Consider the following 14,101-nt stretch of genomic DNA (forward strand, 5'->3'; position numbering starts at 1 on the left):
ACAGGTTATAAAATCACATGATGTTTGTTTATGTTGGGCATGGTAAAATAGCTGTGATAAGATGTTGGAAGCAGGTTTTCAGCCTGATGCTCTGGCGGTTATCTCATAATTGAAGGCATGAAGTGCGTATTATCACTAATGAAGGTGAATTAATTTTGTCTGGAAAATGTGCAGTACTGTTAATGAATTACAGGGTAATGATTCTGTCAGTAATGCAGGCTGACTTGGGTGTGTGTGTGTGTCTGTGTCAGCTGGATGAGGGCACTCCTCCTCACACAGAGGGCTCGTTCGTGGATTACCAGACTACTATGGTGAAATACTCCAAGGCCATTGCAGTCACTGCTCAGGAAATGGTGAGAAATTACTCAGACATAAGTAACAAGAGATTTAAATAATTTAATTGACAAAACCATTCAGAAATGTCAGCCCTTATTAACAACCTGTGGTGTGTGTGTTTGTTAGATGACCAAGTCTGTGACGTGTCCAGAGGAGCTGGGAGGCCTGGCGTCTCAGGTCACCATAGACTACGGTCAACTGGCCCAGCAGGGACGTCTGGCCGCTTACACCGCAGAGCCAGAGGAGGTGAACAAACCAGTACTGGAAACTAACTGTAACGCAACCTTATACCAAGAGGAGAGAGCAGGGACAAAATGGCCGCCATGACTTGGCAGCAACATTGTTAAACTGTTTATCCTTTATGATGATGTAGTTTGAATTGTAAATGTGACAGGTTAAATCCAGAGCGTTCCTTGAGTCTGACCACTGAAATATGATAGACCAGTGTACTTCTGATCATCGATTGTCTGCTGTACTTATTATATGCACTTTGTATGGCACTTTGGATAAAAGCGTCTGCTAAATGATTCAAATGTAAATGTAACCCAGTCCTGCGCTCCTCTCCAGATTGGCTTCCAGATCAAGACCCGCGTGCAGGAGCTAGGCCACGGCTGCATCCACCTGGTCCAGAAGGCCGGGGCCTTGCAGGTCACCCCCTCCGACAGCTTCACCAAGAGGGAGCTCATTGAGTGTGCTCGCGCTGTCACAGAGAAGGTACTGGAACAACTGTCCACTGGTTCAGCACGCTCTAGCAGTTGATGTGGAAGACCCTGAGCTTTTCCTTTGTGCCCCAGAGGAATCATACAACACTCAAGGTCCTAAATAAAGGTTTTCCTGCGTGTGTTGCAACCTTTACGGAAGCATCAATTTTTACAACTGTTTGAATTGGTGGCTGGGGTAATAGGAATCTTCAGTTCCCCTCAATAATGCATGATAAGTATTCCACAGGCATTAAATCAATGCGGTGATCTTTCAGTTTGCAGTTTAAAACAAAAATGCTGAACCAAAATGATTTCTTCCGAGGAAAAAGCTTAGGCATCAGTATTTTTTGCATTGATGCGCTTATCGTAAAAATATGCTTCTTTACAGAGAATGTCGGAAGTGAACACTTGGTGTCTTTTAATGTGAACGTTTTTCATTCGGCATGAAATGTCTAATGATATTGAGCGTTCTCTCAATCCTTTCCAGTGAATTCAATGGTTTTCACACATCCCTTTGTATGCATGTCCTCGACTGTTTGTGCTAATCTGTTTGCCTCTAGACTAATGGAAACAATCCTTGCAGCTTGAGTAAACTATTATTTTCCCCCGTCTATCAGAGTGAAAAAGGAAAATGTGTTCACTCAAAAGTGTGGGCAGAGCTGAGCTTACACCCATTCAGCCGTCACACTGATCTCTCCCAAGTTCTCAAGAACTGAGAACTTGCTGCTGACACTATTCAACCTTGTCATGAAAAATGAGGTTGAAAGCCCACCAAAATGGGTTGCCATCTCAGTCCGTCGTTTGTGAATGTCGTGTGTGTTTCCACAGGTGTCCATGGTGCTGTCTGCCCTGCAGGCCGGTAATAAGGGCACTCAGGCCTGCATCACGGCCGCCAGCGCCGTGTCGGGCATCATCGCCGACCTTGACACCACTATCATGTTCGCCTCAGCGGGCACCCTCAACGCCGAGAACGACGAATCGTTTGCGGACCACAGGTGGGATTCTCGATGATGGGATGTTTAGATGTGTGGAACTGTCTGTATGTCTCTTTGTTTGTGTCTGTGGGTCTCGGTCTGTGGGTTTCTGGGTCCAGAGTGTGAGTGCAGAGACTGGAATCAGGCTCTAGGCCATCCCCGCCCCTTTCCCTCAGTGACAGGAAGACATATTACCTGGTGATCACAGTGGAGGAAATGGCTTGAGTTAGAATCTACAAATCACCCTCACTGAAATGAGAGGAAGTCTCCCAGCACTCGAGGCCATATAACTTACCTGCAGTCTGCCTTTGATAGTCGTTAGAGAATGAAGAGGTAATCCATTTGAAGAATATCAGTTAGACAGAATAGAGGTATAACTTTTGATGTTATTTCCCCTCATAGCAGTTTTAAAAGGCCTTTTGCTGTGTTAGCTAACATTTCACAATGATAACTATTACCATCTGTTTTCCCCTCTCTTTCTCTCTCTCTTTCTGTCTCTTTCTCTCTCTTTCTCTCTCTCTTTCAGGGAGAACATATTGAAGACAGCCAAGGCTCTGGTTGAGGACACCAAGATGTTGGTGTCTGGAGCAGCCTCTGGTCAGGACAAGCTGGCCCAGGCCGCCCAATCATCTGCCAAGACAATCACCCAGCTAACTGACGTGGTGAAGCTGGGAGCGGCCAGCATCGGCTCCGATAACCCTGAGACACAGGTCGACTTATCACTCTGGATTTTTTAAACCTTTTATATTTTATTTAGCATGTTAAACATGATTAGGCATTTGTAACAAATAGAGCTTTTACGATCAGATTGACAGTGAATCAATTAGTTGTGGTAAAAAAAAGTGACAAGACCTAACAAATTGTTATTTCTTTATCCTTGTCTTACAACCGTACAGTACAAATATTTACACGGCCGAGTATGCTCATTTGGTTTGTATTTCGGTCTGCTGTTTCTCATGTGTTCCCTGTCTCTCTGTAGGTGGTCTTGATAAATGCGGTCAAAGACGTTGCCAAGGCCCTCGCCGAGCTGATCGGCGCCACCAAATGTGCGGCAGGGAAGGCGGCCGACGACCCGTCCATGTACCAGCTGAAGAGCGCCGCCAAGGTAACACTACTTCTCCTCGGCATGTCGTCTGAAGCCAGTCTAGTGTTGGGGCACCGCAGATGTAGCTGGAAAGGATATTTGTACTGGAAACTCGTGGCATTTGTTATCCATTGTTTGACCTGCTGCACTTTTGTTTAAACTAGTACCGTTAAATACTGTAATCCACACCTAGTCCTCCTCCAGAAACATGGCTGAAGGACATGGCGTTCCTCCCAACTCTGATATTAACGGTGTTCTGGTGAGCTCTCCTGGGTGAAAGGCATGCCGTGTGCATAGCAGCCATCCCCTCCTCCCTCCAGGGACAAGCCATTAATCAGTCGCCTCCGCCCCAACCCCACACCATGCCATCAGCATGCCGTAATCTCATAGCTCATCAATGACCCCCGTCAAGTCAATTGGCAGCGAGTTCCGAACTTGCTGCGCTCTCCCCTAGCAGCAGCATGTGGTGGAGGTGGAGTTTTAACAAGACTCAAAGTAACCCTGAGACAGGGTGATAACAGACTGGGTTTCTGTGCCCCCGAGATGAGCAGGTTCTGTGTGGGGTTCCTCCTAGCTCCGACCATTGAGTGCTGTGGGGTTTGTTATGTGGCAGGTGTGCTCCCCCTACCTTTCAATTCCCTGAGGCTCAACCACGATTACATGACCCTCGATTCTAGATAGATATTGAAAAAAATCCCTTTCCATTGTTCTTTAGGTCCCCTCTATATACTCACTCAAATTAACACAAAATGACACAAAACAAGCAGTCTATTCATGCTAGTCTCTGCTCAAGTCTCTGTGTAATAAAATTCACCTGAGCTCTTTCTCTAGCCAAGATGATGGCTTAGTGCCCCCGGTGGCTGTAGGTGGAACAACATCCCATAGTGAACTGTGTCTCACCACCTCTCCTCCACTGATCCCAGGTGATGGTGACCAACGTGACCTCCCTGCTGAAGACTGTCAAGGCTGTGGAGGACGAGGCGACCAGGGGGACCAGGGCTCTGGAGGCCACCATCGAATGCATCAAGCAGGAGCTTACGGTAGTCAAACACTAAACGCTTTGTTGTGTGTGTGTGTGTGAGGCCATGTGGGGGTTCAGAGGGAAATTAACAGTTATCAGCCTAACAAATGGGCAGAAATTGTATAATCTTAAAAAAGTGCAGACATACACTGACAAATTTTAACCCTGTTTTTCTCCGGAGCAGGTATTCCAGTCCAGGGATATCCCAGACAAGTCAACCACTCCCGAAGAGTTCATCCGCATGACAAAGGGCATCACCATGGCGACAGCCAAAGCGGTGTCGGCAGGAAACTCTACGAGGCAGGAGGACGTGATCCACACCGCCAACCTGAGTCGCAAGGCCATCTCTGACATGCTGACCACGTGCAAGGTCCTCATCCACCTGTATTGGCCTGAACGTCACCACTACCACTCTGCTGTATCCTGTAGGCGCTCCTGTGACCTTTGGCCTCTGACGCTGTAGTATCTCTTGTTCCCTCAGCAAGCGGCATACCACCAAGAAGTGAACGAGGAGGTGAGGAGCCGGGCACTGATGTTCGGAGCTGAGTGCACTACAGGTTACATCGACCTACTAGACCATGTTCTGCTGGTGAGTTACAAGTTGAAGTTTCAGGTTTATTGCAATTTGTAAGTAGAGGTACATTGGATTGATTTGGTCCTGATTCTTTTCTGAACAATATGTAGCTGATGTGGTATAATTTCATTTGTTTGTATTCTCCTTGTTGCATTAACGGAAGACACAAGGCCCTAGTTAATGCAACAAGGATAAAACAAACAATGGAAGAAAATGAAATCACACCGGTGACAAACACCATGCCATAATATATACAAACCCACGCTACACGATTCGCTTCATGTTGGAAGACATCTCTTGGTTGGACAAGCATGTTTCCTGAGCATGTGTGTGTCTGTCCCCAGGTCCTTCAGAGGCCCACGGTGGAGCAGAAGCAGCACCTGGTGGTGCACTCCAAGCGTGTGGCTGGGGCCGTGACCGAACTCATCCAGACCGCCGAGGCCATGAAAGGTAGAGACGACCGCTAGTGCTACTGGAAAACACCAAACAACACTCCTGTACCCTCCCCTGCAGCACATAACACACTCGATGGGACTGTACAGAAATGTGCGCAGTGCTTTGTGTTTTTTGGCGGAATCAAATCGAAGTTCAGCGCAATGTTTTCACTCCCGAGACAGCAATTGAACCTGTTTGGATGTTCTGTTTATGTTTATGTCTGTGGGTTCCTAAACACTGCTCAGTAACACCCCTGTCTTTCCCCTGTCTCTTGCAACAGACGGAGGTAAGTTGGGAATGCCGCCTGCAAGCCAAGCACTTATAACTCCCTCATGAACCATTTCTACCAGGATTCGCAATCATTTCTCCCCATGGAATGGCACTTTCCACAGGGACACCTGTGGGTCCATAATGGCTTCATCACCATCCAGCTATGCTCTTCATTTCACTTGACCGTCCCCTCTCTCTCTCTCTCTCTCTCTCTCTCTCTCTCTCTCTCTCTCTCTCTCTCAGGCAACAGTGCGACACCTTCACGTCCACCTGTGTTTGGCCATCATCTGCCGTGCATGCACAGTTGCACAACCTTTTTGCTCTTGTCCTGTGTATTTCAGTGGTGTGGAGCATGCTTTCTTAAACTCTGCTTTGCGTGTGGGTGGGTCAAAAGGGAAACGCACATCTTTGCATATATTCACAGTGTGTGTGTGTGTGTGTTACAGGCACGGAGTGGGTGGATCCGGAGGACCCGACTGTGATAGCCGAGACAGAACTGCTCGGGGCGGCCGCATCCATCGAGGCAGCGGCCAAGAAGTTGGAGCAGCTGAAACCCAGAGCCAAGCCCAAGGTAGGAGACGACATCTCCCACTATGCATCTGCTCCGACCGAGGCCAGATAGAGGCCAACCTCAAGTGCATCTTCTGACTCTGAATCCCCACCGTCCTAAACTTGTGAGTTGTAGTACAGCAAAAGGACTAGGTTCTTGGAGATTTTGAGGACCTCCTCCATAGAAAAGATCACCATCACCAAAAATGTTCATATTCCATATCAATTGTGAAATATCTAGGAAACGGATTCTGTGGCAAATATTGTAGTTCTGTAGCCTGTTTGTCAACGGTGTGCATGCATGTTTTTTTGTATCAGTCCATCTACTCCTTCAGTGTGTGTTTTTGTATGTCGGTGGAGACAAAAATGCACTGTAATTATTGCTCACAGTCTGAGGGTAGTGTACAGTAGTGTAAATGTAGCAATGGCAACCCCATTCTCTGAAATCAGATATTTGTGTGATAGTTTGCAGTGATGTATTGACCTGACTTACCAAGGCCAGTCAGTCTGTCTGTACACCCTTATCAGGTTATACAGATAATCAACATTGGTCAGGAGGACCCCCCCCCCCCCCCCCCCTTTGTACCATTACTGAACTTCCTACACCCAGTCACCCCCCCCCCCCCCCCCCACCGACTCCATCCATTTTTCCCTTCCCCATCCCACCCTGTTCCCAGTTTTTATTCACTGTATCCCTGGTCAGAGATTTAGACTCCTTCCCATCCCCTCTCTCTCTCCCCCCCTCTCTCTCTCGTGGAAGCCTTCTATGCAGGGCTCTGTCTGATATGTTTGATATATTAGGTTGTTATTCAGTCCAACTATATATCAAACATATTCCTACAGTGTCCCGCCCTGTCTACAGACATGTGCTCTCTGTGTGTATGTGCGTTTGTGCGCGAGCATATGGAGGTGTGTGACAGCGTGTGTGTGTGAACGCGAGAGCCAGAACTCATGTGGCCCTCATGAGGAGTAGCCCTTGTCCTGTGTTTCTTTCCCTCGCTGGCTCTGTCGTCGTTTTCATCCTGAACACTTAGTTGAAGAGATGGAAGTGCAAAATAATGTATTCCTGACTATGTCCAGATGAAATTATATGGTTGTTAAAGTCTGGTTACTGGGTCATTTCTGCTTCTGACTGTTGCCCCCCTCCCTCCTCCCTCCTCCCCTGCCTCCCCCTCTCACCAGCAAGCAGACGAGACTCTGAACTTTGAGGAACAGATCTTGGAGGCGGCCAAGTCTATCGCCGCGGCGACCAGTGCCCTGGTGAAATCGGCCTCTGCGGCTCAGCGGGAGCTGGTGGCGCAGGGCAAGGTGGGCTCCATCCCTGCCAACGCGCTGGATGATGGACAGTGGTCCCAAGGCCTCATCTCTGCGGTCAGTGTCGATATACACTCACACACACACACAAATCCTGTCTGAGAAATCTTGCGGTGCCATATTGGGTTTGAACCCTCTCGTGTTTGTGTTCTTTCTCCCTCCAGGCACGACTGGTTGCGGCCGCCACCAGTAACCTGTGCGAGGCAGCCAATGCCTCTGTCCAGGGCCACGCCAGCGAGGAGAAGCTAATCTCCTCCGCCAAGCAGGTGGCGGCCTCCACCGCTCAGCTCCTGGTGGCCTGCAAGGTCAAGGCAGACCAGGACTCGGAGGCCATGAGGAGATTACAGGTACATTAGGCTTCTTGAAAGAATAAGAAAAAGGAATATCAATGCTAACAAAAAAAATTGTTTTGTATTAGTGGTGCTGTTATTAATGGCTTGCTTTTCCTCCAAGTCTGCTGGGAACGCAGTAAAGCGGGCTTCGGACAACCTTGTGCGGGCAGCCCAGAAGGCTGCCTTCGACAAGGCAGACGACAATAACGTGGTAGTCAAAACCAAGTTTGTGGGCGGGATTGCACAGGTGAGAATCCAGTGTTTCGTCACACGGTTACCGTCCAGTCTAACAGCTTCTCGCAGGGAAGACTCCATTGTACTGGGTACTTATGTCAAAGCACATAATCAAACGTTCATATCTTTACATACACCATGGCTAATAGTTCTTGTTGCTTAGTGTGGCAGTACTATACTCTGTGCTGACTGAAGCGGTCGGTCAGGTGTAATGAGCCGTGCCGTCTTGTTTCCAGATCATCGCAGCGCAGGAGGAGATGCTGAGGAAGGAGAGGGAGCTGGAGGAGGCCAGGAAGAAGCTGGCCCAGATCAGACAGCAGCAATACAAGTTCCTGCCCAGCGAGCTCCGCGAGGACGACAACTGACAAGGCTGCTACGAGAGTATCCCGCCGCTGTGTGTGTGTGCGTGTGGCGAAGGGGGGGTGTATGTGTGGGCGTGTCTGTATTTGTAGGCTGCATGGGCTCACCATGCACACAGTGGTGACCTAAATGATTGTTTATGTTGGTGCGCGACGCGGCTCAGCTAAGCTGGCCTTTTGTGTTCCTGCTCTTTCAGCGGGGTTGAAGTCCAGATGTGGACACCGAAATGTTCCTTTCGAATAGGAATGGTGTTAAAGCTCTCTAAGATTGTGTACCTATGTTTAAGCTTATCATACTGTACATACTTACTGTGGTACATTTAACAGCCTACTTGTCTTGCATAATTTACCAAAAAATAGTTCGGAATAAGCATTTAACTGTCAAACTAAATTTGAAAGTACAGTTAACTGAAGAATGAGCGATTTATCTAGAACTGAACATTACTGTGGATCCAAGCCCTTAGACAGAGGAGCATGCAAAATGCTACAAGAAGTACACACCAGACATCCTTATTTTAACACGCACACTTCTCTGGTTTGGTACAAATTTTGTGGTGCTTCAGTGCCAATAATTTGACTGATAATTTGGACTGTTGAGGTATTTGGACCATATTGGAGTACAATTAATTTTATTGTAGGGAAATACTAAAGTATTGCAATACAAGCTAGTTAAGACACTTCTCATATAGATACGTTGCAGACTTTAAAAAATCCCCATTTTAAACTAAGCTTCAAATACAAATGTAGAAATGTTGGTCAGTCTCTTACTATGGGTGTTTTTCTGTGTGATCCCTTAAGACTTATGACATCCTCTGTTCAAGTGTATTACAGTGTTTAACTCCAATAAATGCTCTGACCATAGACACTATAGGGGTTCCTGTACTTTAGATAACGTGTTTGTAGGTAAAGAAGCAGTTTAAGGAGAAATGTACCAGAATTTCTACAGTGAGGTCAGAGAGCTGCATCAATCATACATGGACCATTGCATGCCCAGGTCTCCCATTTCCTACTAAACATTTGCTAGTTTACAGTTACGTTTTGAGCCATACAGGAAGTTCACGATGCAATAACACTAATGGTGCTTTAGAGGGCGTTGTTGTGTTCTATAACCTCAAGTGTGTCAAGCAAGCCCTTCAAACACATGGACTGCTGTTGGTGGCTACATAGTTCCCCCATCCCTTGCAATAGGGGAGCAAGGAGTAGGAGTATCGGTTTATCATGCATTGGGATTTTTAGGCAGTTTTGGATTGATGCAAATCATGTGACAAGTGTGAGCCGTCAGCCACAGCAGGGTTTAGCACAAGCGTGTAGTGCTTGCTTTCTATAATTCGAAAACTAAACTGTGGAGTGCTTTAGTAACACCGTAGACTTCTTGAATGAGTGGTGCGTCTTTGTCCACTATGCACCATGTACTGTGCTTCTGGTGGTTACTCTTCCCTGCTGGTCGACACGGTTTAACCTCTTTACATGGTCCTTTTTATAGAGGTTTTTTTTTTTTTTTTTAATGAGTGGCTCCAACACATCTGGATCGCTAGACTACATCTCATGCTCGTGGTGTTTTGCACGTGTCAGTCATTCTAAAGGTGCTCTGTGCGACTTCCTTGGATGTGCTACTGCAATATATTGACCTTTTGCTGACCAGGTTTGATTGTAGTGTTTGGTTCCTTAGTCTTATTGACAGTGAGTGTATGCAGACTAAAGCATATCGAGGTTCTGGTCCAGCGTTGTCCAATGCATGGCTTTACAGATTTTACTCATTTCAGTCACGACCGGAAATGATGGTTGTAGTCTGAGCTGCATATAAAATGACAATAATCCCACACAAACTACAAATAATCCTTTTTGCAGGTATTCTTTTCTTTTCGTTTGTGTGAAATTTGGTCTGGAGTTTGTATTTGCTGTTGAACACTGGTCCTCTCATCTGGTATTTGTAGTTTATTAGTGCCTTAGTCTGTAGTCCATACAGCATCCGGTCTGTTTGAGTGACTCTTTTGCCTCCACTGTTGTTGATGAGAGGTACTGATTATAAGTATTGCTTGTATCAATGGGTATTCAATATTGATATCTCACACATTGTCCAGTAGTTTCTTTTTTTTACATACTCTGCAATTTGCCCCAGTTCTCTGCCTGCTGTGAACATGACTTTGTAGGTTCAAAGAAACGGTACATCTGTCAAAGTTAAATGTATTGCAGTGTAAAAAGCTCCACCAGTATATATAAGAATGTATATTATATATATGAAGACAACGCATTTTTGTACTGCATTCCATGGGCATGTACCCGACACGTTGGTATGTAACTACGGCAAATTGAATTTTTAGGTCTGTTACCTGATGTATGTACCAGTAAAATCACTGAAGTTTTATGGATTTTCTGTTTTCTTCCTTTTTTGTCTTTAAGCCACTATAAACTTTTTTTTGAATGATAAAGATAAGGATTTTAAGATATATATCTGTTGCTGTTAAGATTGTGACTTTTAAATGGTATTGAATAATATGTTCATACCTGTATGTTTTTTCCCTCAGCAGAATTCAATGACAGTGAAATGACTACAGTAAAGATGGACATGAAGTAACATACAGTATGTAAACTATTTATCTGGCCACAAGAAAGATATTTTTTGTATTCAATGAAAATAAAGGGTTTCAAAGTAAACACACAGGCCTACATGTGTTCTGTGTGCTGCAAGTGGATATGTGCTTTCAGTATTCAGAAGGACAGGCTAACATTGTGATCCCTGCAATCTCTTAGATTTATCCACAGCTTTGCTCCTTCCTTAGTTTCTCTTCAGAGGGAACACTCAAGCTGGCTTGACCTGACTCGCTCTTGTTGATTCTTCATGATGTTATTGTGCGAGTAGTTAACTGTAAAGCACAAAATGTCAGGTACCGTGTCCCACTATTATTCATAAACTGATTATACAAGTTGATACTGTATTGTAGTATGCATGTTGAGAGGCCTGGCACCATCATTAAGGCCCAAGCATCACTATAGTTGACAAAGAATGGTCATACCGTACTGGGGTACACCATACATACAGTACACAGATTTAGTAACTTTCCCCTGGTTGTGCATGGAAACTGTGGTTAATCGCTGTCATTTGAAGAAGCCTTGGACACAGGTATTTTTCCTCAAGAGGTCACATTTTGCAGGCAGTGCCCCTTTAAGTGTCTCCCCTGTGGAGTGAAATGGGTCCGATGGTAAGTCTTAGTCAGCAGTGAGCTCTTGTTCTAATTTGGGCTGGACCTGAGACCTGTGCTAATTTTGGCCCCCCCTCTAAAATCTGAGGAGGCAATGTCAATTACACCGGCACAGCTGCTCCCAGTATAGGATTAAAGAGACAGTGTCCCCTGCTGCCTTCAACTAACACGGGGGATCTCGCTACTGATTGGTTCCTCTTTAATTTCTGGCTGAATTAAAATGCCTGATCTATATGCACTAGACACAATAATGGTTTGGTTGTCAGGTTCTTTTTAACCATCCAGACTTTGAATGATCAGTTAAAGCCCAGAGTAACAAAGTCCTGTATATCAAAGACTGTTTAGTAAAACATGTATTCAAATAAAGGCATAACATTTTCATAACATTTGTGTGTCTGAACTGTATTACTCCAGTTTACAGAGATCTGTCATCGCTATATTTTTTACTATTATTATTTTTTTAACCATAATTACCATACTGTAGTTGTAGTTTATCCCATTATCGAAAATCCCAAACAAGGCATCTTTATTTGATATACAAATAAACTACTATGGCCTACACATGTTAAGCTCTTTGAATGTTATGTCATGAATGTGATGAGATGTGATGTCAGTCAATCACGTCATAAAGTTGTATTTCCTCTAAGACACCTTAGAGGCAGAATAACATACTAGTGTTGTAACTTGCATTGCCACCTATACTATATGCTGCTGTCAGTGTTCAAATGCAGACCCACCCAAATCACACCCACTTGTCATCCAAATGACTTCAAGCTCCACTCATCCAAACCACAAAATAGTAAACAGGGAAGCTGTTGGCTAGTCATGTGTGTCTTCGTCTTTTATTCCCCATCTCTCTCTGACTCATAGGGTTTGAACAAATCCACACACCTCATCATACCCTGCGGCAACAGAATATTTATCAGAGTTAAAACAAAAGGTACAATAAATCAAAGTGCATGCAGGCACATCAACAGACGGCCTCAAACTAATTAGGAAAACTTTCAGAGGTCCTGAGGGTCCACACAGTTATTTAGAGATCACAAGTATGTATCTCTCTCCAGTGTTTCAGGAAACATTCACCATACTAGGAATTTTTGGAATGTTTAACCGACATGCTATTGTCAGCCAGGGGCCATGAGACTGATTGAAGAACCTTGTACACAAGCAGATCCCAGTCATTCATTTATATGTCAAATAAATACATTTTACATGCCTATGTAACATACATACCATTACAAACACTATTTGATTGACAGTCAATAGTATGTATTGGATTCCAGGTAAACCTACATAATTGCCCATATTCTGGAATAAGTATGCACAGTTATAGAAGTAAATGTATACTATGACAGAGAGACCCTGTAAACAATTAAGAGTTGTAAACATCACAAACACTGTCTCTCTTTTTATTAGTGGCAGGATGGCATGGATTCTGTTGTGAGCCTTTAGGATGTCCGTGCATGAAAGGCATGGCCACCTGTGGTGTTTAACAGTTGGACAAAGCTCAGGCGAACAAGAGTGACAACTGCCACACATTCAAAAATATGCCCACCCCAAAGCATACCAGAGAGGGATGTCACACATTAGCCAACATGTTAACTTCTCAAACTGTACATCTTGTGTATTGCATTATACAATACATTGTAATACATTTTGCATAAAAAATGGTGCCGTGCAGAACAGCGCTTTTTGGTTCCACCATCTACAACTATCTTGAGGGAGTTTCATGTAAGACAAGCCGAGGGTTTGGTCAAGTCTCCTTCATTTGTAGTTGTTGTAGACTAGGGGCAGTGCAGAACAGGTGGTCTCCAAGTCTGAAGATACTAAAAATAACCCTCAGAAACACACGAGAGGAACAGAGAGCACAAGACGAGGGTCTTGTGAAACTGAAATGTCACTGAGACATTCAAGAGATTGTAATGTGAAGATATTCTCAATGCTTCATTTGCATGATCTGTTTTGCTATGCTTCATAGTTTGCATGTATTGAGCGATTGCTGAATAAGATTTGTAAAAATGAACTACATATTAGGTTGACGTAATATTTTGGTACATCTGTGGATCTAATTCATCATGTGTCAGGGTGCCTTAAGAGGGAGGGGGAAGTTCAGCACAGACCCTACGACCAATCAGAGTGCTTGCAGAGATCCTCTGTCCTGTCCCACTGGGTATGGTAAACAGCTGAGACTGTCACGACCCTGAGGCCGTCACAGAAGGGGGATGGCTGAACTGTCAAAGCCCCTCATGTCTTTCACTGAAGCCCATTTGAGATCGCTCTCAAGCACTGATGATCTCAAAGAGGTTTGGGACAAGGTTAATGATGTACCCCAAGCAATACCTCACGCAATGTTTATGCCTATCTGTTAACTTTTCAGATGGTGAACAATGCCCTGGGGGCCTTCCTGACATGATCCTTTAGCCCCCACTGACAGAAACTCTTAGCCTGTAGCTAATGGGATAGCCCTCAGCTTAACCACTCTTTGTGCAGCAAAGCACCTAATAATGTTTTAGTATTAAATAAATTAGGCATGTATTACATGTTGACTTTGCTTAATGTGAAGCATTTATTGACATTGACGATAAATGGGTGTTTCGATATTGGTGTTACAAATAAGTGAGGACAAACTTGTTACAAACATATTTTAAATGTTTATAATTTATTGTTTCTGCAGTTTTTTTCCCATGAATTTAAGTGTTGCTGAACGTTTTTGTTCTG

At 44.8% G+C, this 14,101-nt stretch overlaps 1 protein-coding gene across 1 annotated transcript in view; it reads left to right on the plus strand.

Annotated features, from left to right (window-relative positions):
• The window catches only part of tln2a (talin 2a), a 64,162-nt gene extending 53,329 nt beyond the window's left edge, over positions 1-10,833 (plus strand). The window contains exons 43-57 of the mRNA XM_067248501.1: positions 252-353; positions 463-582; positions 904-1,050; positions 1,866-2,032; positions 2,538-2,721; positions 2,991-3,116; positions 4,019-4,135; positions 4,301-4,486; positions 4,598-4,705; positions 5,035-5,140; positions 5,842-5,966; positions 7,127-7,315; positions 7,423-7,605; positions 7,712-7,837; positions 8,061-10,833. Coding sequence (XP_067104602.1) covers positions 252-353; positions 463-582; positions 904-1,050; positions 1,866-2,032; positions 2,538-2,721; positions 2,991-3,116; positions 4,019-4,135; positions 4,301-4,486; positions 4,598-4,705; positions 5,035-5,140; positions 5,842-5,966; positions 7,127-7,315; positions 7,423-7,605; positions 7,712-7,837; positions 8,061-8,189 — 2,115 coding nt within the window. The 3' untranslated portion in view covers positions 8,190-10,833. The remainder of the gene's footprint in view (positions 1-251; positions 354-462; positions 583-903; positions 1,051-1,865; positions 2,033-2,537; positions 2,722-2,990; positions 3,117-4,018; positions 4,136-4,300; positions 4,487-4,597; positions 4,706-5,034; positions 5,141-5,841; positions 5,967-7,126; positions 7,316-7,422; positions 7,606-7,711; positions 7,838-8,060) is intronic.
• The last annotated feature ends 3,268 nt before the right edge of the window (positions 10,834-14,101 follow it).

Source organism: Osmerus mordax, chromosome 13, assembly GCF_038355195.1.
Source record: "Osmerus mordax isolate fOsmMor3 chromosome 13, fOsmMor3.pri, whole genome shotgun sequence".
NCBI classification, from domain to species: domain Eukaryota; kingdom Metazoa; phylum Chordata; class Actinopteri; order Osmeriformes; family Osmeridae; genus Osmerus; species Osmerus mordax.